The sequence below is a fragment of the Bidens hawaiensis genome, unplaced genomic scaffold (assembly GCF_021521415.1).
Source record: "Bidens hawaiensis isolate Kalapana, Puna unplaced genomic scaffold, B.hawaiensis_p1.1 tig00001461_1, whole genome shotgun sequence".
NCBI classification, from domain to species: Eukaryota; Viridiplantae; Streptophyta; class Magnoliopsida; order Asterales; family Asteraceae; genus Bidens; species Bidens hawaiensis.
The window spans coordinates 3,176,459-3,202,444 of NW_027491082.1; the positions used below are offsets into that span (position 1 = coordinate 3,176,459).

General features: G+C 37.2%; 3 protein-coding genes and 1 pseudogene across 3 annotated transcripts in view; 1 reads left to right on the forward strand and 3 right to left on the reverse strand.

Annotated features, from left to right (window-relative positions):
- LOC143577907 (soluble inorganic pyrophosphatase 1-like) overlaps positions 1–25,986 on the reverse strand; it is an 83,074-nt gene that overhangs the window by 53,629 nt on the left and 3,459 nt on the right. The window lies entirely within an intron of this gene.
- On the forward strand, positions 5,586–6,636 carry LOC143577151 (protein SLOW GREEN 1, chloroplastic-like). Its single transcript, XM_077061075.1, has one exon. The coding sequence runs from the start codon at positions 5,586–5,588 to the stop codon at positions 6,588–6,590; it is 1,005 nt and encodes a 334-aa protein (XP_076917190.1). The 3' UTR covers positions 6,591–6,636.
- On the reverse strand, positions 7,419–10,080 carry LOC143577161 (UDP-glucuronic acid decarboxylase 1-like; annotated as a pseudogene).
- Positions 21,462–25,450, reverse strand: LOC143577887 (phosphatidate phosphatase PAH1-like). Its single transcript, XM_077061613.1, has 10 exons — positions 24,360–25,450; positions 23,962–24,165; positions 23,042–23,666; positions 22,872–22,956; positions 22,723–22,809; positions 22,555–22,627; positions 22,427–22,470; positions 22,226–22,354; positions 21,976–22,080; positions 21,462–21,716 (listed from the first exon to the last, which is right to left on the reverse strand). The coding sequence occupies exons 1-10, from the start codon at positions 25,324–25,326 to the stop codon at positions 21,660–21,662; spliced, it is 2,376 nt and encodes a 791-aa protein (XP_076917728.1). The 5' UTR covers positions 25,327–25,450; the 3' UTR covers positions 21,462–21,659.

The following is a 25,986-nucleotide window of genomic DNA, read 5'->3' on the forward strand; positions in this document are numbered from 1 at the left end:
CTAGCAGTCTCCTTAGCCAGCCGAAGCTGTTCATTAACAGCTTGGGCAGCCTTGGAGCGAGCCTCGAGACGGGCCTGAACCTCAACTTCAAGAGCCTTGAACGCCTTCTCCTTCTCCGCAGCCGCGGCGGAGAGCCTCCTATTCTCCTCCAGGACAGCCCGCGCCTGAGCTACTTCCTGAATGCGAGCTGCTTTTAACTTGTCGTTTTCACGACAAAGCAGCTCGACGCGCGGCTGCATCCGGGCCAGGAGAACCCGAAGCTCATTGCTTAGCCTACCCTCCTGGTAGCTAGCCATGGCTTCCCCCAACGCACCACTAGGAGCAGCTTGACGAGCCCACTCCACGCACTCCACAGGGGTGCGAAGGGTTGTTCCTCGGCGAATGTTCCATCGTGGAACATACACTTCATTGGAATCCGACACTGCAAAAAACAAAGAGCAGTTAGGAAAAGATGATTGAAAAATATAAAATAGGCCAAAAGAACCCTACGACCTGTAGGGTCAATAACAGGCCGATAGCCGCCGAACCCATCACCTGAACCCAAGGGAAATCCATCCAAGAGGTCAGGCAGATGGGAAGGTGGCAGAGTTCGGCGATACGCCCCATGCATACCTGAAGGATCGGCCGTCGTTGCCGATGACGGAGGAGGCATGGTAGCGGCCGCCGCGGTCGCCGCTGCGGAATCCACAGCAATAGTAACCGCCGGCTCGGTGAAAGATGCTGTAAAAATAGCACTCACAGCCGGCGGTGACGTCATCACAGCTGGAACAGTCGGCTCAAAGGAGTGAGCAACTGAACCAGCGGAAGCAGGCGCAGGCGCCTGGGTCGTCGCCTCAGGTAGGCTGACCAAGCCTACCGTCATTGGCGGAGAGGTACTCCTCTGCGCTCCACCCTGGAATGCGTCAACATCCACGCCTGCGTAAAGAAGATAAGTGTTAATGATATTAAGCTATGAAGTTAAAGAAAGGAAGTTTGTACTTACGGGTTTTCTTGAGCCTAAAGGTACGGAGAGGCGGGGACGAACCCGATGGAGCCGGCCTCTTTGCGCCGCTCACCGTCGTCTTCTTGGGCTCTCCGGAGGTGACAGTCGCAGCCTCCGGAGCGGTGGTCTTATCACCACCGGGATTCCCCGCCACCTCTTCGCTCTCGGTCTCCGAATCAGACCGAGGCACCGGATCGGCAGTGGAGGCCACATTCTCCTTCCCCTTCCCGCCGGCAGCCTTCTTCTTCCGCACCAACGGAGGACCATCTGCGGATTCCTCATCAGAACATACGATTAGAGGAATTCCAGCAGAGGTTTCAACATTGAGGGGTCGAGGGTTGAATAGGGCCTTACCTGGCCGCCTGGCGCTCAGGATCTCATGGCCTAGCGGGTAGACCTCCACGAACCGATCCGCCGTTTGTTCTAGGATGGGCAACTCGTTCTCGTCTAGAGCGCGAGTACCCATCCGAGCGGGACCGTCAGCCTCCCGCGGGTTCAGGAGCGACTGCAAGTCGTTCCCCTCTGAAATAAACAGGAAAAAAGTTAGAAGAAATTCAAAATCAACAAAAAGAAACAAAGCATACCGTAAGGGACAGAGTTCGAACCGTATTCGAGGACGATCGGAATCTTTCGCGCATCCGCCTCCTTCCACACCCGACTCATCCCCAGCATCACCATCCCGGACTCCGCAAACCGGTAAACCGGAGATTGGACTCGGGATATCTTCGAAAACCATTCCGCCTCCTCGTAGTTGGAGGCGTGAAGGCTGGGAAGTGCTTGCCCGTTCTTGAATTTCATGGCAAGGGGGATGGCGCGAGCGGATATGAAGAAGAACTCCCGCTTCCACGAGCGAAGACTGCGCTCGGTCGCGCAGATCTTTAAACCCTTAATCCGGGTTATCAATGTATACCACCCCTGGATGCACCTCCAAGTGTAGAAGGTCATCAGGCGGTCAACATAGGGCTCAATGCCCAGAATCCGGCACACCCACTCGAAGTGCCGAATCTTGGCAATCGCCATCGGGTGCACCTCGGTCAGGTGCACACCGTGCCTCTCAAGGACACGGTAAACAAACTTTGTCAATGGGAACCTAAGATTCCCATAAACAAAGAATGCAGCATAAATCCCGATCTTGCCTCTGGGGGCATCATACACCGTCTGGTGGGGTTCAGGAAACTCAGGCTCGAGAGACTCGAGCATGAACTTCCTGACGATGTACTGATACAGATCACCAGGCAGAGCACACTGGCACTCGCCAGCAGTACTCTTGTCATCGGCTGTAGATTCGAGATCACGAGACGACATCTTGCAAAAAGAAAAGAAAACGATTTCAAGAGAATGCTCGACTGAAAGATGAGTATTCGCCGGAAATCGTTCTTAAGATGGAGAGAAGAGTGAAAGTGTGGATTACAAAGAACCCTCCCCCCCTTTATATACTAATCGCAATTAATGCGATGAATTTAATGCGGAGGAGAGAGAAATCGAAGGTGCAATGAAACTATGACACGTGGCAAAAAGCAAGCTGGCAACAGCTGTTGAAAGGACGCGTACCATTAATTTCGCGGCCACGCGCCCGAAAACTCGCGCCCACGCGCCTGAAAAAGCGTCTGGAATGACCATGTACTGTCACGTCACCATAACTTCCTGCACGTCCTGACACAGTCAGAAGAAACCGTCGCACGACGTTTCAGAGGTTTGGACTGTTCTTATCCTTTCACCAACTCTTCGAATTTCAAAAAAATTCAAAAAAAAGATTCAAAAGTAGGCGGGAAAATACCCCTTACCTTGGTAACCAAGTAACCATAAGACGGGTGCGGGTACAGTGTCAAGGCAAAACCCTTCACATACTTAGCACCCGCAGGGAATTGGCACCAGGAATACCTTGGGAATAAAGTAACCGTAAGAAGAGTGCGGGTACAGTGTCAAGGCAAAACCCTTCACATACTTAGCACTCTGCAGGGAATTCAAACCAAGAAGGATCTTCTGGGCCATGCTTGCGGAAACGGGAATAACATCCCCGCATGACGGGAACGTCGAGAACTATATTGTTTGAAACTCCAAGATGGAATTGGTGGTTTTAGCATAATTGATCACTATGTTGAAAACTATCAAAACCCCATGGAGAATCCACACAAGTGGGACTCAACGCTCCTGATTTGCGAGAAGGTTACAAACCTACCCGCTTCATACCCTAAGATCAAGCAGAAAAGTCGGGAATTTCTGCGTGACATCAGGAAAACCGCGGGGAGAATCACCACGGAAAACCTAAGATCTAAACCCTTTTCAAAACCCCTTGCTAAGTCCAAAAGTTCACCTCACTTATTAATAATTCATGAGAAGAACATTGGACTGGGGGGACTTGAAGAGGTAGGTCCCAGCAGAGCCCAGTTGGACCCGCAAGACTCACCTTGAACAGGGACGTCTGCGCAACGACCAACTGCTCCAGCAGGACCCACCATGCTCAGAGAACCTTACGCGCAGTACGCCAGCTGTACCCGCAGGGAAAGCCTCCCAATGGTGAAGTACCCCGCCTGTTCCCGCAGTTGCGGATACAAGCCATCAGGGAAGGCTACCCGCACTAACAGCAAAGCTACACGCACAAGGCACTAGCTACTTCAGTAGTCACATGAAGGAATGAGCAAGGCGGGAATACTCCCGCCTAAATGAGCCAGTCCGTATGCTTCTGGAAGATCTTTTGTACTATACCTACTAAGGTATGGGCAGAACAGACGATTTGACCAGAACAGCCCATGAACCAATCACAGGGTGACAGCTCACCGACAACAGTACGAGGAGGAGCACCCTCTAGTACTGTTTGTCACTATTAGCTGCCGCCTACTCACCAACCCTTACGATGGGACGTGCGCAGCCTACAGTTGGTGGAACAGTGCGCAGCCGGCAGTAAAGGAACAGTGTACAGCCGACCTTATTACTGTCGGCTGTAGCCTATCCACCAACTAGCATGGCCTGTGCATAATCCACTGTTGGTGGAACAGGAATACTATTCAGCCGGCTGTACCTTCTAGGAAACCTACCTTCGGCTATAAATACTCCAACACCTTGGAATGGTAAGGACATCATCTGATATCTTAATCTTATCTAGCAATCTCTTAATATACACTTATATTCAGAGCAATCTAGTCTGATTCTCACGCCGGAGGGTGGTCACAAGGAGGAACCCCCCCTTCTCAGTGACGAGCTTACGGTGTCTGTTTTGCAGGTCCCCTGAAGAACAACCTTCTCTGCTGGACCTCATCCTCGTGGGAAACATTACTTAACCCCCAGATTATCTATAATCTGCCCGTGGGTTCACTTAGTGTTTCTTCATAGTTAAAAATGTTTGTATTAGTAATAATGATTCACATTTTAGACTTTTAGTAGCAATCAAATGGCTAGCAAAAGACTAGATTTACAAAGTCTTCAAAACCCAAAATGATTTTATGCAGGTCCAATACTCCCGCCTCAAGTATCAAGAAGTTAGACCTCTAAAGATACTTATTCAAATAACCAGATATTACATGAAGATAACCTTTTTACTTACAAATAAAAAAAAAAACAAACAATATTAAGAAATTCCATATGTCACAAAGGTTTTTCACATTGACACTTCGCAAACAGAAAACAAATTCGGGTTTAATTAACTTAAACGCTTTGAATCACGCGAAGCCATGCTCAAGCTTAAACTCATATTATCAACAAATCAAGCAGAACCAAATCGTTTACAACCAAATAAAATTTCAAAGAAATCATTTTTGAGCAAAACAAGAGTTATTTGAATTTGAACAAGTCACATATAACATAACTTATTCACAAGTTCAAGTCACTTGGAGCATTTTATTCCAGGCTGAACTGGATGTTTTCCTAATTATAGATTTCCTCCTGTACATGCAAGCGGGGACACCATGTTCACATATTCAGTTATTTAAACGGAAGGGTGAACCACTTGTCAGGGTAATCTCGAGCATCCCAAATTTTGTGTATTGGCTGATAATAATTCTAATTTTAAAAATCACTACCATCGGTCTCAACTTTCAACTATTTTTGCCTCAATGGACATCCGTTTAAAAAACACTTAATGCCGTTACGTTTTTCCCAAGTTGCAAACCGATGTTTTAGGGCTTTTGATCGGAAGAATGTTACGACACGACCTATGTAAAACTTATCTCGAAACGGTGATCCAAGCGACGAAACAATGTTTCAATTTGGGTGTTTGAATTTCCAATTAACAAAAATCAAGTCACTTGAATCATCGTTTCGAGATAAGTTTTACATCAATCGATCGTATCGTTCTTCCAATCAAAAGCCCTAATACATCGGTTTAAAACTCGGGAAAAAACGTAACGGCGTTAAGTGTTATTTAACAGAGGTCCATTAAAACAAAAAATAGTTAAAAGTTGAGACCGTTGGTAGTGATTTTTAAAATTGAGTTATTATCTATCAATACACAGATTATTTATTTGCAATTTGTCTAAGAAAAATAAATATTTTCTCAAATCTTATTTCCTTTTATTATTCCTTTGTGGGGTTTTATAAATATTCCACCCTATCATCGTTCCAGGGTTTAACACTTCACCTCAAAACCACCGCCGCCGTTACTAATCAAATGGAATTAGCTCTCACCAACGTCACCTTCCGTCACCACCGTCAGCCTCTCTCCGTCAACCACCCCCGTCGTAACCCTAACCCTAACTCCATCACCTTCATCAAATCACAATCATTCACATCCTTAACACCAATCAAATCCTCCAAACACCACCAACCACCAAAATCAACAAACCCTAGACCATTACCCTTCCTCAAAACCACCTTCATCACCGGCGTCACCGTCGCCGCCGTCTTCCTCTCACGTCTCACCGTCAAACCATCCTTCGCCGCCCCACCGCCACCTCCGGCCGCCGTCGAAACCGTCAATTCCGACACCGAATTGCAAGAAGAAGAGAAAACCCTAGAACAACGTCTTTGTACCGACCCTAACGACGCCAAAACCCTAAAAAACCTAATGGAAATCAAAATTAAAATCGGTAAAGTCCAGGAAGCAATCGGGATACTAAACCAGTTAATTGATGTCGAGCCAGAAGACGGCGAGTGGAAGTTACTTAAACATCATTTAAACTCGTACGCAGGCGATCACGAGTCTGCAAAGCTAGGGTTTGAGGAAATTATAAAGGAGGATCCGTTTCGTGTTGAGGCGTATCACGGGTTGGTAATGGCGGCGTCCGCAAGCGAATCGGTTGACGAATTGAAAAGTATCGAGACTCGGATTGTTGACGCAATTGAGTTATGCAAGAAGGGGAAAAAGAAAGACGAAGTTAGGGATTTTAAGCTTTTGTTGGCTCAAATTCGTGTGATTCGAGGGGATTATAACGACGCGATAAAGATTTACGAGGAGTTGTCGAAAGAGGAACCGAGGGATTTCAGGCCGTATTTGTGTCAAGGGATTATTTATACGTTGTTGGGGAAGAATGATGATGCGGAAAGTAATTTTGGGAAGTATCGGAGGCTTGTTCCGAAAGGGCATCCTTATACGAAGTATTTTGATGATAATATGGTTGCGACGAAGGCTTTTGCGGGGAAGGTGGCGAGTGAGCGTGCGTATGCCAAGAGTTGAGGTAAAGGTGAGGCATATTCATGTATAGGAAAAAGGTTAGATTTTGATACTTTGTTACGTTTTTCGTTATCGGATTGATTATTCGGTTTATGGAGATTATGGTTGTTTGGTTATATGATGTTTTGTTTCAGTTTTGGTTAATTGGGAAGTTATGATTTTGTCTGCATTGCTATTTGTGTGGTTCTTGGCTGCCATTATCTGTTTTTAGTGTATTTGGTTGTTAGATTAGTAGGATCAAATAAGTTTCTTTTATAGAATGAATGAATATCACAATGCAAGCTCTAAACAAATAATATAACAAAAGACCCATATGCCTCTAGATATCATGTGCATAATATAATATGAAGGTTTTTATAAAATTATACTTTTGGAACATTCAAAATAAAATATATAAAGGCTGTTATAACTCGTGATTTTGTAGAAATTTTGCATTGTTGATTCTTGTCAATCTGCATAGACATAAAGTATGTGTTTTGCTCTTGTATAATTAAAAGTATTTATCTACAAACTCTTATTCGTTTGATGACGCATTTACTATATTTCTTGATTAACTGTTAGTCTATATTTCTTGATTAACTGTTAAACTCGGTATAACTATCTACTATGAATCATAGATCTTGATCTAGTAACTGCATCAAGCCATTACACCAACCCGCAAAAGGGCTCAAGTCAAAAAGACCTGCTAAACGAAATTGTAGCATGCATTCTAACCTCCGGATCCAGAGGAGGAATGCCATTGTGATCATGTTGTATATCGCTATGTCACAACTAAATTAACCAAATGTATAGTTACAGATTGTCAGGTTATCGGTCTTCCTGCACGCTGTCTTATTTGTCGGCCTCCCCTTCGTCTTCTTTCAAGATTCGATTTTTGAAATCTAACGCCATTCGTGGCAGACCGTCTTGGAGTTGTATTTTGGGTTCCCAATTTAGCAACTCTTTGGCTTTGCAAATATCCGGTTTCCGGTTTCCGTTTTTTAGGGTCATCAGCAGTGTTCCTTCTGAATTCTATTGCAGCATTCGGGTCAATAGTTTCTTTAACCACCTAAAAAGGAATTAACACTAAAAAGTAACACAATGGTTCGTTATGTTTGCTAATCAAGTTGAGTTTCTAGTGAGCTGCTTGAGACCGGGTTGTGCAAAATTTGAAACACACTAAGCTTAATCCGAGCTTGAGCCTAAATTTGAGCTCATTTGATATAATAGGCTCACTCGAGCTAGCCTGGGCTCTTACTGAGTTTGGTTTGGCACCAGATAGCAAGCGAGCTTGTTTTTTTTATTAATATAATATTTTTTAAGAAACTGACAATATACAATTACATAGGTTATATGAAAGAAGTAATTATACATCTATATAAACAAAACAAATTGTTAACAACTAAGTAATAAATGAGTCAAGCTCACACTTATAAAATCAGTTACTAGTCAAGCTCGAGCTTAATACTTATAGCTTGAAACAAGCTGAGCTTGAGGTTTAGAGTTATAGCTCAGAACAGGCAAGCCTTCGAGCTTTAGACTTATAGCTCAAATGGAGCTGAACTCGAGCTTTAGACCTATATTTCCCTATTGTATTAGCCTAAAGGGCAACCTAGGTGCACCAGGGCTTCTCTGTGGTTAAAGTCTAAAAGACCGCTATAGCTCCTTGGCAAAATAAGGATCAAACCTGAGCAAGCTCTAACATGGTGAACTCCCCTGATTGCCCAAGTTGAAAGGTCCGATATGCTCGCCTTCCATGAGCGCCATGAGCCCATCCACCTGAAAATTTAAGGAAACTTGTCTTAACAGTCTATAAAACATTAAAACAAAATATCGTCACGCAAAGCAACATTGTACCAGATCGGAGACATACTGAAAGCTTCGCGTTTGCTTTCCATTACCATAAAACAGTCATGGGTTGTTTTCGAAGGGCTTGCAAGACAAAGTTGCTAACGACACGACCATCATCTAGACACATACGAGGACCATATGTATTAAAAATGCGTGCAATCCTAACCTGAAAAATGCATGATTACAGTGTAAAACATAGTTTTTCTACACGCGGTACACTCTTTTAATCACATTTAACTGCACAGTTTTGACATGGCTAAAGACAAGAAAATCACCTCGACACCTTCATTTCGACTATAATCCATTGCTAATGTTTCAGCTGTTCTTTTCCCCTCATCATAGCAACTTCTAACACCTATGTTATATCATCTTAAATCTTAAACAAAACAAAAGTGCAAATGTTACTAATTCAAGGAAGATAATAGATGTAAAGCTTCACCTATTGGATTCACTTGTCCCCAATATGATTCCTTTTGAGGATGCTCAAGCGGGTCTCCATAAACCTCGCTAGTACTCGTGATCAAGAATCGTGCCTTGACTCTTTTAGCGAGCCCCAGCATGTTCAGAGTGCCAATCACATTTGTCTTGTAACGATGCGGGTCAAGGAGACCGAAAGTACTTCAATTTCTAAAAGAAAACTACATTTTATCTTGAAAAGGGTATCTTCTAAATATACTTGACTTTTAAGGTCAACTACTAAGTTACAACTTTATAATTCATGTGAGTTTCTTTGATCTTTTTCAAATTATTGAACATGATAAGTAGGTGAATGAGCAATACTATGAGCACAAACGATACTGATGTCGAATTTCTCATAACGAAATCCAAATAAAATAAAATCAATAACTTCTGTGTTGACCGTTTAAAAGTCAAAGCATGTCTTTTTGTATCATCTTCAAGTGCTTTTTAATTTTTAAGCAGTAGCCTTTTCAAGAAACCAACAAAACATTACAAAAACACATAAAAGACACAATCTTTTTGATGAAATTAAGAATAATAACAAGAAAGATTATGTAAAGGATATGATGGTCTTGATGGGATTATACTTGTAATGAACAGGAGAAGCAGGACATGCTAAATGATAAATTTGATCAACCTCCAATAAAATAGGATGAACAACATCATGTCTAATTAATTCAAACCTAGGATTATCCAAATGACGTGCCACATTCTCTTTCCTGCCAGTAAAAAAGTTATCAATCACAATAACTTCATCTCCTCTAGCCATTAAAACATCAACCAAATGGCTACCCACAAACCCTGCCCCGCCGGTCACCAACGTCCGCATCCTCCTTCGGGTGATGCCAACAGGAACCTGAGTGGTTGGGGGGCGGTGGATGACCGGCCTTTCACGGTGGGAGATTGAAATTGATCTTGGCATTGATGGCATAACATGGGAATGCATATGATAGGTGGTGGCAGCCGTGGTGGTGGTGATGGCGGATAACGATGGTTGGAATATGAATATGATGGAACCGATCATGATGCCGATGATGATGAAGATAAAGCATTGTTCGTTGAAGAGGTAGTTTAAGGGTCTTCTAGATAATGATGGTTGTTGTTGTTTATATGATTTAGGTGATGGTTGATTATTAGGCATTTCTTCATCTCTTCTTTGATTTGTATGTGTTTGTTTGTGTAATTGTTTCATGTTGTTCATCATTTTGGCTAAGGCTTTCAAGAAAAATGTGGGTTTTTGGTTAAAGGTATGAACAACAATCAAGGTCCTAGAAAAAGAAATTGGTGATGGGTATATATGTTTCTTGAATTTGCCTTGGTTTTTCAAGATTTGTACATGAATTGTTGAAATATTTGAAAAACGGTTGGAAAGGGGGAATTAAGAAGAAAAGTTGTTCCTAATGGCTCAAATCTGTTGGAAACATTGCCTAGTCAAAACGAGAAACGAAATCTCAAGATTTAGATAGTTGGGTAATCACATGTCATGTTTAAGTGTAACTTTATTCATGTATTACTTAATCTCGGCCCTTCATTTTTTCTGTTTGATTCTCTCACATTAAAATTTTTTATTTATTTTTAAATTAAGATACTGTACAAAAAAGTGAACTTTCTGTTTCTTTATCTTTTTTACTTTTATTTTTGATATTTCTCTGGTTTTAATATAAAAATACTTAATTTTTAAGTATATTGTTTATAAAATTTTTAAAAATGTAACAAAATACTTTTATATTAATGATCATAAATGGGAAAGTGTAAATAAGTGAATGTCTAAACCAATATTTTAACAATAACCGTCCACTTAATTCATCAATTTATGTTAATTTAAACACAAGACAGTCTAAAGCTACCGCCCGTTTACATAACGTTTACCAGTATTAGAAATAAAGTAAAAATGTAACAAATTGAAACTTAGATGGATCAACTTAGATAAATTTTTATGTGTCATATACTTATAATACTCGACTAGCCAAACTTTTACAAAGATCACTCCTGCATTTACTACTATTCAATTGAACATGCTACATTCACATGCGACTATTTTTTAAATTTCTATGATGTGGAATAAACTTAAGTATTGATGGGTGAATCATTTTCATTCATTCTCTAGTAAGTACAACATACGCACACGTCAAAACCCCAAAACGTATATATAATATAATATTTAAAAAGGGAAAACGTAACAATATGAGCGTCAAATTAGAGAAAAGTAACTTGTTTTTTATATAGTTTATTTTAGTTTAGTTTATAAGCAAAATCTTTAGGTTTGTAATAAGTGTATCCGTTATTGGAATAGTTATACCTGAGACTATGGACCCGGCTATAAACTACATCTATCAAGAATGATTATAAGTTTGCTATCAACATATTTATGAGTTGTCGGTTGAATACAATATCGCTTATGAATCTTTCCTGTGTCCGAATAAAGATTAAACGTCAAAATGTACCATGGCGCCAACTTTGCCTTTGATATGATTTAGTGACTTGAGTCGAACATTCAAGTCAGAAATTGATCTTGACATAAATTGATTAAAATGCGAATTTCTGAAACTACAAAGGGAACTTTTTCTAAATATATAAAGTTTTATAAACATTAAGACAAGTTGATAAACTCTTTGCTCAGCCAACACAAACTAGACCTGGGTTTTTCTTCTATACAAATTTTATATAATATTATTTGAAAAGTATACCATCTTTATGAAATCTCAAGCTTTGTGCTCCTTATTTACTGTCAAAGCCGTCACCCTCACCTGAGAATCATATTGCAAAACAAAATTCAAAAATAAAATATTCGAAACTAAGGACCTGAGGCATTACTAGAGATGACAATTCATTTACAAATAAATTATTGTGGGTTATGTATTATCTCTAACGAGACAAACCCAAAATGTTTTTTTAAAAGGTATACGTCTTAAATCGCTTTCTTAAAAGTATTATTATTGTTGTAGCAGAGTTTGACCAAAACCATTTTCACCAGTTACCCAACCCGTTAGCCCGCCTATATTACCACTTCAATGCATAACCAATGTGGGACAGATTGTCACAAGTCAAGAGGTTTTCAACTTACCAGGGCTAGTTTCTGTCATTTTTGTGAGGATAACTGTCATCTTTCTGTTCTTTCACAACTACTTCATCAGGTTCCCTGCTAGCAATATCTTCTGTAGAAATTTGATCTTTCTCCTTAACTTCTGAGTTAGATTTTGACAGTTTCTCATCAGGGTCTACTGGCTTCTTGTTCCCACTTAAGTGTTCTGCACCCAAGGGCAATTCTGGTATTTCGGTATTGGAGTCTAAAAGAGGTGAAATTTTCAACCAGTTACTTATGAATGAGTCAACCCCAGTTATGTATTATCTTTTAAGAGGTCAAATTGAACATTGTTAGTTAAAGGTCAAACATGTCAAAAGTCACCAAAACAGTATTTTTAGTGCATACAAATTGTACTAAAAAATATTATACCAATATTGAAATAGTATAAGTTAGTCAAACATAAACATATTGTGCCAGTTATCAATAAAAAAATAAGAAAATTCAGAAAAAAAGTGTTTCGGGTCAACCCGTACTAGTAATTACCAATTTTGACCTGAAATTGTTTTGGCCCGTTACGTGACCCACCCATTTTGTAACCTCATAGAGTAGTAACTTCTCTTAGGCATGCAAACTAACCGAACATCCAGTGAACCGTTCGGCAGGAAGTTGATTCATATTCGTTTATTTACTAAAGAATGAACGTGAACCGATATTTTTATTCATTTAATCAAACGAAAGAACATGACCACATGTTTCGTTCATTCATTTACATTCGTGAACTTTTGTTTATGTTCATTCATATATGCTTGTTCTTTTATGTCCGTTTAAAAATTAAAAGAAAATATCAAATATATAAATATGACCAATTGTTGGATGAATCATGTACATGTTAACCACTAATTTAGATGTGTTTGTCAACGTACATTAACATTATTGGATACTTGATGTATTAGACTTGCTCGTTTGTGTTCATTTATGTTTGTTCAATTATGTCCATTTACGTTCGTGATTCGTGAACTGTTCAATTAGATTTTTAACGAACAAACGCGAACATGTTCATTTTCTTAACGAATGAACATGAACTAAAAAATTCATTCGACAAATTGTTTGTGTTCAGTTAAAGTTACATGAACGAAGATGAACATGCCCAGTTCATGTTTGTTCGGTTCGTTTACAGGCCTAACGTTTCGCCATTACCTGTAGAAGCTTCAGGTGTTTCTCCGGGCCTGCCTTGTGTCGTCTCAGTATTCAAATCGGTTTCTTTTTTCAAAGCCGATGTCATCAACTCTTTATCAAGGTCTACTTTAGCATGTTCAGGCAATTTGCTTTCTTGGCTCTCAGACACCTGTGACGTTTCACTTAAAGTTGTATTCTCAACTTTTAAGGTCAGATTTGATGCGCTTATATCAGAATGTGATGGTTTTTCAGGTTCCTGCACTTTGACTTTTTGTTGTTTGTTTTCTGTTGGTTTAATATCATTTTCCATGGTTGAAACAGGAGGGTTTTCACAGGACACGCCTAAGGGTATATATGGTTTTTTTCTAGGAGATTTGATTAAGTTTTGAGAAAATATTGACTTAAAATCTGGCATAACGCGCACGGGAGATGAAATCTTAACACCTTGAGGACTTCCTGTTGATGGAGATAATAGTAATAGCTCTTCATTAGTTGGGATTTCAATCCTCAAAATTGGCCTTTTGTTGATTTTGAAGTCGCGTTCAAGTTTTTCAATCGTGTTGAATAGCTCATTAATCTCTTCAGTATCTTTCCTGCGCAGAGTTTTAACATACAAAATTTAGAAGTGATAAAAGAAGTGAAATAAGAAAATAGCATAAAAGGGTATGGGTTGACTTTTTTTGGCAACTTTCAACCCGCTGACTATTTTCCTATTTGGAGATAAAACACTACCTAAATAGACTTAAAAAAAATGAAGTTTAGTGTGTTTGTAACAAAATAATGTCATATGTTAAGATTATTTGATTGATTTTCAAAAGCTACTTTACCTAGAAGCATCATCAACTGCACTATAAAAGTGTTCTTTAATGCTTTCCACTGTATTAAAGATGTTCACAACCTGCACAATTTTAACTGATAATGTAAGGTATAATGCAAATAATCAACCACTAATAACATTTACACGTTGAGGTGGAACCACACCTTGGCTTCTGCATCAAGATATTCCTGCTCAATATTTACCCTTTGCTTGGTTTCTTGCAAAAATTCTTCATCTGGATCGATTACATACTGATACCTATAATAGACCAAATTCCAGCACAATTTAATAAATGTTACAAATGATTTTGCATGTTTTATACTATTGAGTGTATAAATGTACCCTTTCAGGCTCGGTAGCAGCTTCCTCAAATTGGCAATGGCAGGCTCCAGTTGATCCTAAAAGATTCATTATTACCAAAGCAGGTGGAATTAAAAAATAAAAAATAAAGCAGGTGGAATTAAAAAATAAAAAGTAAAAAACAAAATACGTAGTGATTATGATAAGATTTAAAGTACCTTGTATGTAGTTAAGAAACTAGCAACCACATTTACAATGTATGCTTCATGATTCTGCAATTGATCACTTAAACATGCAAGAAAAAAATCATAATCATAAAGTGTCATATGATACACGATGATGAACTAAGAGCATATATAAAATCCAAAATTAATCAAACAAATGTACATACTTGACCTGCTTGTCCCTTTGATTTGCAAATGAGGACTGGAAATCCCATGTAGATTCCAGAAAATTAATAAATGCATCACAGGCATCTGCTTCTGCTCTATATGAAACAATTGCTTTTGAGAGTTCATCTTCCTATGCAATATCATTTACATAATAAGGGTATATCACAAAAGAGAGATTTTATGTGGGTAGATTATTAGAAGAGACAAGATGGGTGGGTTGAGTAACGGGTCAAATGGGTCAAATGGGCCGGGCCAGGTTGCACCCACTAAAAACTAGTAGTTATATTATTTAATGTGTTAGCGATTAAAAAATCAAGATTATTGTAATAATTATATAAATCATTGAATAAAACAATTCAGGAAGATGTTTGAATTAATGTGTTAGCTTTTTATTCTTTTTGAATTAATATGTTAGCTAAGTTTCTTCTGTTTGACCGGTCTGAGATAAATACAACCCGTGTCCTAAATGGCTAAATGTGATCTACATTGAAGAATATTATGCTAAAAAAATCGCACCTTTTCCTTTAGGTTTAGAAAGAAGTTATTATTATCTTCATCAAACTGTAACCGTTGTTCTCTGGCATCTTGAAGGCGAGTTATTCCATCAACCAATGTGCTATTGACCTAAACACACAGTCTAATCAGACAATATTGTTATAATGATGCTCATTAGTATTAATTATAATGACTGATACAAATTAAAGGAGCATAACAATGTTATGCTCAAAATAAAGTTTCACAAACTTAATCTGCAAAAAGTATAGAATATTTTAAAATTCACATTTTGCTAAAAGGAATCACAGGATTAGTGTCATAATATGCCCTAGTCTTTTCTTCATGTTTGTCTTTCATTTGACAAAAATCATTGCAAAGAAAGAAGGCTACCTCTCTCAGCTCAGCTTCAAGTTTGTCCCTTTGCTTTTCAATCGCACTAATTTCAGCTTCCAAATCCTGAAAAATACCATCACTAGTAAAGTAGTAATGTAACACAAGCGATAACGTTTTTATGATATTATTAAAATATGTTAAAAGAACCAGGCAGGTTAGAGGTTTTCATCCACACTGGCTCAATAAAAAGAGTGCATTTATTATTCTAATGAATATTATAGACAAAAACTCGTGGGGGCGCTCAAAATTTCGGACGAAAAAGAGTATATTTACACTACGTATATAATTTTCCGCGCAGGGGGGGGGGGGTTTAATATACTTCGCCACTGATTTTTATTATTATTGTTATAGCTGGAACACCAGTAATTTACAATCATGCAAAGAACTGATGCAACAAACAAGCAATCCGCTAAACGTCATTATAAGATGATGGAATCTATAAATGCAAATATTAAGTGATTTCCAAAATATTAACACACCTTCTCAATTTGGCTGACTTCACTTGTTCTTGCTACACAAAAGGTAAGAATTTCTTTCTTTTGTTCCCTAACAAAACATTCAAATAATAATTTAAAAGAAGTTGCCAGAGTTCAGTGCAGAAAGAAATCAAATCCATCATAAATGACAAAAAAATGGAAACATTTACAAAAGATAGATCCTATCATCTGTTGTCAGTTCGAGTCCATAAAATTTCAAAGTGAACACCACTATTTACCCTTATAAGCATGGTTGGTTCTTGAAAAAGCTTTAAAACTTATAAATAAATAGCATCTTCACTAAAACTCTCTTTTGAGCAGCCAAAAATAACAGCAAGGCAATTAAATAAAATAAAAATCGCACAATCTAGATTTTCCTTGAAACCAATTCAGATACATATATACAAAGGCAAAAAGAAATAATTAGTTACCTATGCTCTAGCATACGCTTTTCAGTTTTGTAGGCTGAGTTATGAAGAGACTCTAACAAAACTTTTAATTTATCAACCTACATAATAATTAGATAATCAGACAAAATATAATTCTTCAATAAGCTAACAAGAAGGCTAAACTGCCATAAAAATTATAGATCAAGAGTCAAGACTAAGACAGCCCATACTTTCTGAAAGTGAGTCTGTGGCGTATCCCCTTTTTTTAACATTCTTTTCTTTAATAAAAGAGACTTCAATCTGCAGCACAGTTGAATATGGGCAACAGATTCTTTTGTATCCTGCGTCAAGAAAAGCGTATTTTTTATAAATTTAAGCTGCTATCTACAATGTTAGAGCACTTTGAGAATCCCAAAACTTCAATTGAACATTTACCAAATATTGCTAAATTAATTGCAAGTTTCTTTGTCAAATGTTAGACCCAATTAAAAGTTGAAATTAAGACATGATTTAGAAGATTAACACTAACTTGAGATTTTTACCATTGTTGATGTACTGTTTATTTCTTCAAAAGAATTCTCACTGCTCTCACCATCAGATTTATGGCATTTCATTGTATCCAAGCTTTGCTGTATTTGTGAAATTTCGGAATCTACTCTGAGGGCAGAACAAACAAGCAATAGACACAATATTACACAAAAATAAACGTTATAAATAATAACTAATAAGAAGTGCATCAGCAGGTATTTTTTTTTTTAAAGAAGAAAGAACACAGGGTAAAGAAATATTATCACTAAAATAAACGACAGAATTATGCAACTTTATGGAAAGTAATCATGTAAAAGTCCTACGCATAACACGTGCAAACTATAATATATATATTTTTTACTTACTTTGCCACATCAGCCATTACTTTCAGCCCACTAATTGCAGTTTGAGCAAATTGAAGCAGTTCTTCCCTCCTTACCTGAGACAAGTTGTGAGCCGTTTAACTTCAACCCTGTAGATTCATTAAATTCAAAAGGAACTAACAGCATAAGGAGGTAATCGACTTTGATCAAGACTTCTGTCGTTTTGGGAAACCAACTTTTTTAGGCCAGCAAAACCATCAAAGTTTCACAAGAACTGATTATGTAACCAACTTTCAAAATTTTAATGTAATGTAATGTAAGCCTGTCAAACTGATGATGTGTCAGCTGATGTGTCTATATGTATGTATTGACCACTCCGGTTTTTTTGGCACGGGGCTCGTGTGGCTTTTTTATATTGTTATCTTAGGTAATTACCTTATAATTTAAATCAATTTTTTAAAAACTTTGATAGTGTTTCTGGCCTACAAAAAGTTGGTTACACAAAAAAAGAGATCAGACCAAAGTATGTCAACTGTTACGCAATTAGCCCCTCTCAAAAGTATCTAAGAGTTAATATTACCAGCATTTCACTATCATAATCTGTAAATGCTTTTGCCAGATCTTTTATACTTTTCATAACCACCTCATGGACGTCCCTCCCTCCTGTTAGACAAATCTTACATCCAAAGAAAGGGCATGAAAGTAAATTTACTTGATAGTTGAACGATTATAGCATTAGCTTGTGGAAGAATTTCAATGAGGATAGTGAGAATAGATACCCAAATAGTTCAAGCAGCAACAAACTTTCCTCCTCATTTGGTGCACCAAGAATCAGAGTCATACAAAAGAGTGAACCTGCGGTTAAGCTCCATGAATCAGCAAATACAAAACAACTGATATGATATTTAAAAATAAACTATCATCAATACACTACAAGTTTATACCAATCATTGGTGATTGTATGTTACAGACTGTTATTCATGCTAGAGAATAAATTGCTTTGACCTATACTTACCATTGATGTCATGCCTTCAAGAGCTTGACTCAGAAGAAAAACATCACGAAAATTCATTGGTACACTTCCAAGATCAGGGTCATAATATAGAATCTGTTGAAAGAAATGAAAACATAAAAATGATGGATATATCCATAAAGAATATAACCAAATTATAATAAGCAATCAAATATAAAAATGATGTTATCAAACGAAACAATAATAAGAAACGATATTTGTACCCACATTTAATCATATTAGGACCTCATTTCATTCCTGGTCCCATTTTTAACTGATTTCGTTTGCCTTGCAAGATAGAGTTGTTTTAAACACCAACATTTACAAGGCAAAGTGAAACTAACCTTGTTTGCATATTACTTCACACAAATCCACAACTGAATGCAGTAATAACAAGAAAAATCATGTCCCCTTTTCTCACTTACCATAGCTGCCTTTCCAGTAGTAACATTCTTATCACTTAATGTATGAGGATCCTCAAGACTTTTCCCAAAACTCTCTGCCTGGCTTCCATTTATTTTTTCAACTTCTCTAAGAGCACATAACCAACTTTTTAGCAGCTCAGCTCTGTCTTCCCTTTTACAAGAAACAGAAGCTTCTTCAAGCCTCTTAGCTACATCACTAAAACTTTGTATGCTCTGAGGAGCCTGCTTTTTCACGATGACAGTGTTATATTTCTTTCATTACACTATTAATGATGCAACTAACAAAATTAAATAATAATAATGTGACAAAATGAGCAAAGGTGATCATAAGTAAGTAACCAGGATGTGCTCATATGTTAAAACTTGAAGGTTAATTTTCATTAATATTTCGTTCCGGTACGAATTTCCTGATTGACATTTAACCACATACTAAATGCCTAAAAATCTAATAATAGGGTGCAAACGAGCTGAGCCGCTCGTGAGCTACTCGAGATCGGCTCGTGAAAATCTCGATTGAGGTGAGCCCAAACGAGCCTGAGCTTGAGCTCGAGCCTAAAACCAAGCTTTTTAATAAACGAGCCCGAGCTTCACTTGTGGACCTCGAGCCGGCTCGCGAGCCTAAACGAGACTACCATTTTTATAATTTTTATTATATATATATATATATATATAATGCTATGAAAAAATAACTAAATAATATAAACTATGTTATATATAAATTTATAATTGAAAAAATAATTATAAAAATACAAAAATTAATTAACAAATAGAAAGCGAGCTGAACTCGAGCTTGGAAAACTACTCGTGAGCTGAGGTCGAGCTTCAGAAATAGAGATCGAAACAAGCCACTTGAGCTCTGTGTAATTAAAACGAGCCTGGTCAAGCTCGGGCTTGACTTGTTTGCACCCCTATGCTCTAATGGTGGTTGATATTTGGACATGCGAAGTATTGTCTGGAAGTAACAAAACCTAGCTAATAAACTTATCATTTAAACTATTATATATGGGGAGAAATACTAACTTCACTTAGCGTATACCTAATTTCAGAAATAATAATAATATATACTAATAACGATTTGGAGTGACATGTTAGCAACTACGGCAAAATTAACCCTAATTTGTATGTAAGAAGGAACAACGTCATGATATTAAAATAATTAGATGAGTGATTACAATGCGATCGTGAAAAGGATTGGATACACCGGTAATTGAATATCCGGCGTGCTGGACAACGCTGTCGGTGTAAGTACGCACCGCCGCTCTGAATATGGCGCCGCCGGGTACTTCGGCTGCTTTGTTCATCGCCGATCGTATCCATGACATCTACCAGGAATGTGACGGTGAAAATATTGAATAATTTGGTGAGATTGAACGGACGGAGTGCGGTGGTGAAAACGGTTAATAGTAATCGGAAATATAACGGAATTTGGTTGAATGTTTTGTTCGTTCGTACAGCTCGTTTGCCTCGCATTTCGCTCGCTTTTATTTACTTGAAGTTACTGATTTGCCCCTCGAGACTACTACTCTTGTCATATTTTATATATGCCCCACAAGTATTTGTGTGGTCTTTCTCCCTAAAGCAACTAGTCCGACAAGGCACGATAATTTGTGGTGCTATACTGCTAGACACGAACAACACGCGATGACTATAACTAATTGTGTCATATTTTCCAAATACGAACACATACTTTTTTAGAAACATGTTACACCACGCAGCTAATTTAGGGGCACGATATATATCACATATGTAGTGATATGAAAGCTGACAAAAGGTTATAAAAATCCTAATTAATACATATAATCCTTAACATATTTGAATCAAAAATTCAAGTATGGTTGGTAACTAAGGCATATGTCATATATTTTTATTTTAAAAAGAAATAAAAATGTAAAAAAATAGGTTTAAACTTTAAACAACTCATCTAATTATTAAATTAACCAGTCACCTATTTAAAGACATAAAATCTAAATTAAAATACTTGGCCTATTATCCAACAAAGTCCCACAAGTTTGTAATAGTTTTGAAACTAGAACGGAAGATATTAATTGCCTAAATTCTAATAGAATGAATTAATTAGAATTCGAATCTCGAACTCGAATTAAATTTAAAAATGACTATGAATTCGAGTTCAAAGCGGATATGAATCAAACTTCAACATTTTAAAATTGAATATATTTGTTGAAAACCTATATAGAATACATTTTATAAATTTTATTGAGAATTTACGTATGCATATATTGTACTTTTTAATCCCACATCGTCTAAAGTGAGAAATCACGACCCTTTAGTAATTTATATATACAACCTTTTAACTTAAAACCAATGTGTCTTCTATATATGACTTTGTCACTAATAATATAGATTTATTCTTTTAAATGAAATAATTAAATTTTACGTTTGTATTTGCTTATGTTAAATGTTTAGTCGGTTTATGCCCTTAGTCTGGAATTCAATCTATGGTAGCACAATTCTTTTAATTTATGGTTAGATGTCTTATAGATTAGGCTTATTGATGCCAAGATCCTGTGCTCGTTTAATAAACATCTTTCACATGATCTCAAAACTCTTTTTCCATCTGATTACAATCGGATTTAATAAGAAGACACGCTCAGCTACATGAAAATAGAAACTACAAAGTGAATCTTCTCACCATGTTACCAAACCCGTGAAAAACGGGTTGCAATTGGATGGAAATAGAGCTTTGATATCATGTAGAAAATGTTTAAACATTTCACATTAACATGAATAATCACAAGGAAAGAATATGAAAAGTTTGCTTCATGAAATAAACTTTACAAAACGTGACACGATTCAGAATCGTATCACAATGTCTTATAAATGTGCTTGAACTTCATGAATTAATCGCATATTTATAAAAATAGAATATGAATTCATTCTACTATATGGATTTCAAAGACAAAATCTTCATAATTGACCGACCCGACTCTAGTGTTTATGTTTAGATTTACAAACAAAAACCAACCCTCTGGTTTTAACATACGAATTGCTGCTTACAAACTATAAGTCTGTAACTACAAGTCAATGTCTGGCAATGGTACTCTCCAATAATTCCATGAGTTATAATCTTCCTGCAAAATATTGGGCGTGTCAATAGCGATTAAAACAGTCGGGTCATGTTAAAAAAAGTTGTCTTGCTCCAAAATTATCTTTTGTTAAAATATGACTACAAAATGATATTATTAAATATTACAATATTAATATACTTTTTAAGTGTAAATAAACTTGAAAGGTTGAGAGCATTAGAAATAAGTTTGGCCAACTTTCGGCCCGTTTACTTTTCTACTACGATTTGACCCGTTTAACCCGCTAGAGAAAAATGAATCGTACCTGCTCGACCATTGATGTTGAGGGGAACATATCATTGACTAATGTGTGTAAAGACGTGTATGACTTCCCCTTCATGTCGACCCGATGACTAATCGCCACCTCACCCTGAAATTTAAAATCAAAACTGAATTTTAAAAAAAAATAATAATAAGTAACTCTAGGAATTTGACCAAACTAGCCCTATTCATGTTCTAGTTTTCTGATAGGTCAAACCAAAATACTGTAAATAGTCAACTAGGAAAAGAAGTACCTTAGGGTTAATTATGAAGATTTTACCCTTCGGGATCCCCATTTTCAGGTAAGTAAGCTCGTCGGTATCTCGGTTACCAAACCCCGCGTAAAACGGGTTGTAATCGGATGGAAAAAGAGCTTTGATATCCTGAATAAAATGTTTACATTAACATGAATAATCAAATGAAAAGAGCATATTGTTTGATTTGTGTATACTTACCTCCAAACACGCGATTTTAAATTCATGAGGCGCTCTTCTAATAACTGGCACAATAAAATAATAAAAAATGTTTGCTTCATGAAATAAACTCTACAAATTTAATCATGTCACAATAATTTAATACTCACCCTCACGGTACAAGGAAGGAAATAAGCCGTCGGGTGAAATAACAACCGGACCATTCGGTAAAGCTTTCCCATCCTACAAACATTAAACGATTGATGATTTATCGACATGTTTAAATAACCGTTGTCCAAATGTCTAAAATACCTTTTATGAAATAGTGCATTGAGTACCTGTTTGAGATTAATAAGGAAACTTCTAGTGAGATACGCTTGAACAATTGCACGCGCACTTAAAAACAATAATTGATATCCATTTTCCTGCACGTTAAAAATATAAATAACAAACTTATGAAGGAAATAATAATGTATATAACAAATACCTTTATAGCAGAGAAGAGTCGAGCAACCCCGGATTGAGTCCAATCCTTTCCAACTAAGGGCATGAATTGACCGAGAACATCAGACCTAAAACATGACATAAACAGTAAGCCACATAAAACTGAAACAATAAAAATGAAAAGCATGAATTTGATACAATATAGTAATTTACTTTGTGATCGTGCCATCGACATCCGATATCACGATTCTTGCATTCCACTTCCACAAATAAATATGAGCATCAACCTTTTGAACTCCTAAAACGCGTGTCGAAAAAATAAACGAGACCATATTTTGCCCATCTTTTAAATTCAAAGACGATATTTGCTTGGTAGTTGGAACTTGGGTTCTAACAAATTGTTTATGTGGAGACGGTAATCCTGTCGGGCTTGTTTCTGCGGGATCAAAAACCGACTCTGAATCGAGAAAAACATCTTCCGAAAGATTACTATTATTATGGTCGAGTGTTTTGACCCGTCTAAAAGGAATGGGCCAGAGCCACCATTTTCGGCCCGATGGCGTTGAATCAGGCCCAGTCCAGTCCACGGGAATTGCGTCTGCGGGGTCGACGGGCATTTCTAGCCCGTATGCAGCCTTTCCAAGAACAATATGTGCAACTTTGTCCCATGTAAAGTATTTATCTTGAATTTTGACTATTAAGCTGTCGTTTTTGATAATTGATGATGCGGATATTTTGAATTCTTCCTCAGGTATGTGGTGAGCCTTAAAGGTTTCAAAAGCGGTACTTGAACCCATACCAGGTCGAAGTAAATTGCCACAAAGAGATAGCTCTATCCCTGAAATATTCATCAAGTTCAGAAAAACATTAATGTTGGTTCAGATCATAGTGAATTAAGATTTGGTCAATTTAGATTATGGTTTATCTTTAATTGATCAAATAAAAATATATAAAAAAAAAACTATTTCTGAAACAAACAACCTTATAAATTGTTTCATTCAAACTTGATTATTCTTGTAATATATTTTGTAATTAAATCTAACATATTAGTTTTAACAAAAAATAAGTTTCACCAAAAATGTTACAGGGCCAACCCAACCGTTAAGACCCGTTCCAACCCGACAATCACTTACATGTACGTCTCAGTCCATTAAAATTTTCATCATCATAATTCCTTTGAGGCTCCTCAATTACAGATTCTTCACCATCTTCATTTTCGGGCCCATGTGAACTATTTTCAGCCCGTTCAAATTCAAAATCAGAAACTTTATGTTCAGTATCTACTAAATTCACCTCTGTAGATTCAGTTTCAACCTCCAACTTAATAGATTCGACACCTTTGATCCCTTCGTCATTTTTTACCTCTAACTTAAAGATTCCACGTTTACAACCCCTTCGTTATTTTTAACCTCTGACTTCAAAAATTCGATGTTTTCAACCCCTTCGTCACTTTTAACCTCTAACTTTAAAGATTCAACGGTTTCAACCCCTTCGTCACGCAAAGATTCGACGTTTGCAGCCCCTTTGTCACTTTTAACATCTAACGTTAAGGACTCAACTTTTTCAACCCCCACACTTCCGTTTCCTACTTGTAATTCTTCAGCATCCACTTCACCATCACCACCATCATTTTCTTGCTTTCCCAAATCGTTTAACGCCAAACAGCTCTTAAAAACATCTTCTTTCTTTGCATCACTCGGCGAATCATCAACAATACTTCTTATAGATAATTCTCTCTCTAAATTAACTACAATTTGAGTTTCATTGCCTTTATCTTTGGATCTATTAATACCATCCAAATATTGAGCCCATGAAGATTCATTACTTAAATCCAACTCACCTTCAAACTCTGGGCCTTCAATCGGGCCCAAATGAAACTGAGGCGTACTTAACTGCACATTTTCAGTATTCTCCTCCATTGAAGTTATGGGAGCTGACAAAATTTGACCGTCAACGCTAAACAAAACAACTTCAGAACTATTTGACTCCAAATCATTTTCTAAATTATCAAATCGATTAGACTCGAAATCCGACAACTCAATCGACCCATCAAGAGATGATTGTTCACCTTGAAATTCATATAATCTTTTTTCACTATCAGAGTCTGATCCCTCTGCATGATCATCTTGAAACTGAACCTCCAAATTATTGTTTTTCTCGGGGGCAAAATCGTCTTTTCCAGATTCTAACAAACTATCAGAATCTTTTACATCATTCTCTTTCTCAGGGTCGATTTCTTGGATAAAATAAGCTTCACCAGAATTATCAAGATACATATGGAAATCAGCTTCTACTCCATTAACTTCTATTTTTACTATTTTTTCGGCCCCTTTAAGAACACCTTGAAATTTTCCAAACCGAACGTACCATGGGGTGCTCCTAAAAGATCCATCTTGTTGTCGAACAACAATTATGTCAACGGCCCCACCAAATGGGTGAAAAGGAGTTGCAACAGAATATACACTTTGAGAAAGGTAACTTCCTACTCTACCTATCATCTGGTCTTTCTCTTGGTCAAAAGTCAAACGCAAATGTTTGTTAACTTCTAACTTTAGTTCATCCAAAAAGCCTTCGACTTTATGCCACTAATCATGAAATCACACACCTAAAATTATTATCTTTTAAATATCATTTAAATTATCTCAAAAAGAACTGATTCGGGTTATTCTAAAGTAGAATCAAGTCTCAAGTTCTTGTAATATGGTCCGGATCAACAAATCTGCAGGAAATACAAAGTCAGAAAATAATCACATGATTAGAAACACACTTATCAATTACTATGAAGTTAGTTCCAAGTGTATTAAGGGGGTGGTTAGATATGTGTTTACGGTTACTAATATACCTATATAATCTTGCTTCATCGACACTTAGAACCGTTAAAAGGTTATTACAACGTCACATGTGTGTTTCGAAACTTGCATCCAAACAAACCTAAACCCCTAAAAGCAGCAACCATACAAAAAATCCAGATGCAAAATAAGCCAAATTTTGAAGAAAAGACCAGAAATATGATGATCATAGCCCAAAAATGAGATCTTTAAATGATTTCAAGAAATCCATACAATAATTTACAGATAAACATTTGTCAACTGGAAGACTTTGACTTTCTTGTGTTGATCCAATGATTAAAGAATCCCACATAAGATTTAATGCACAAA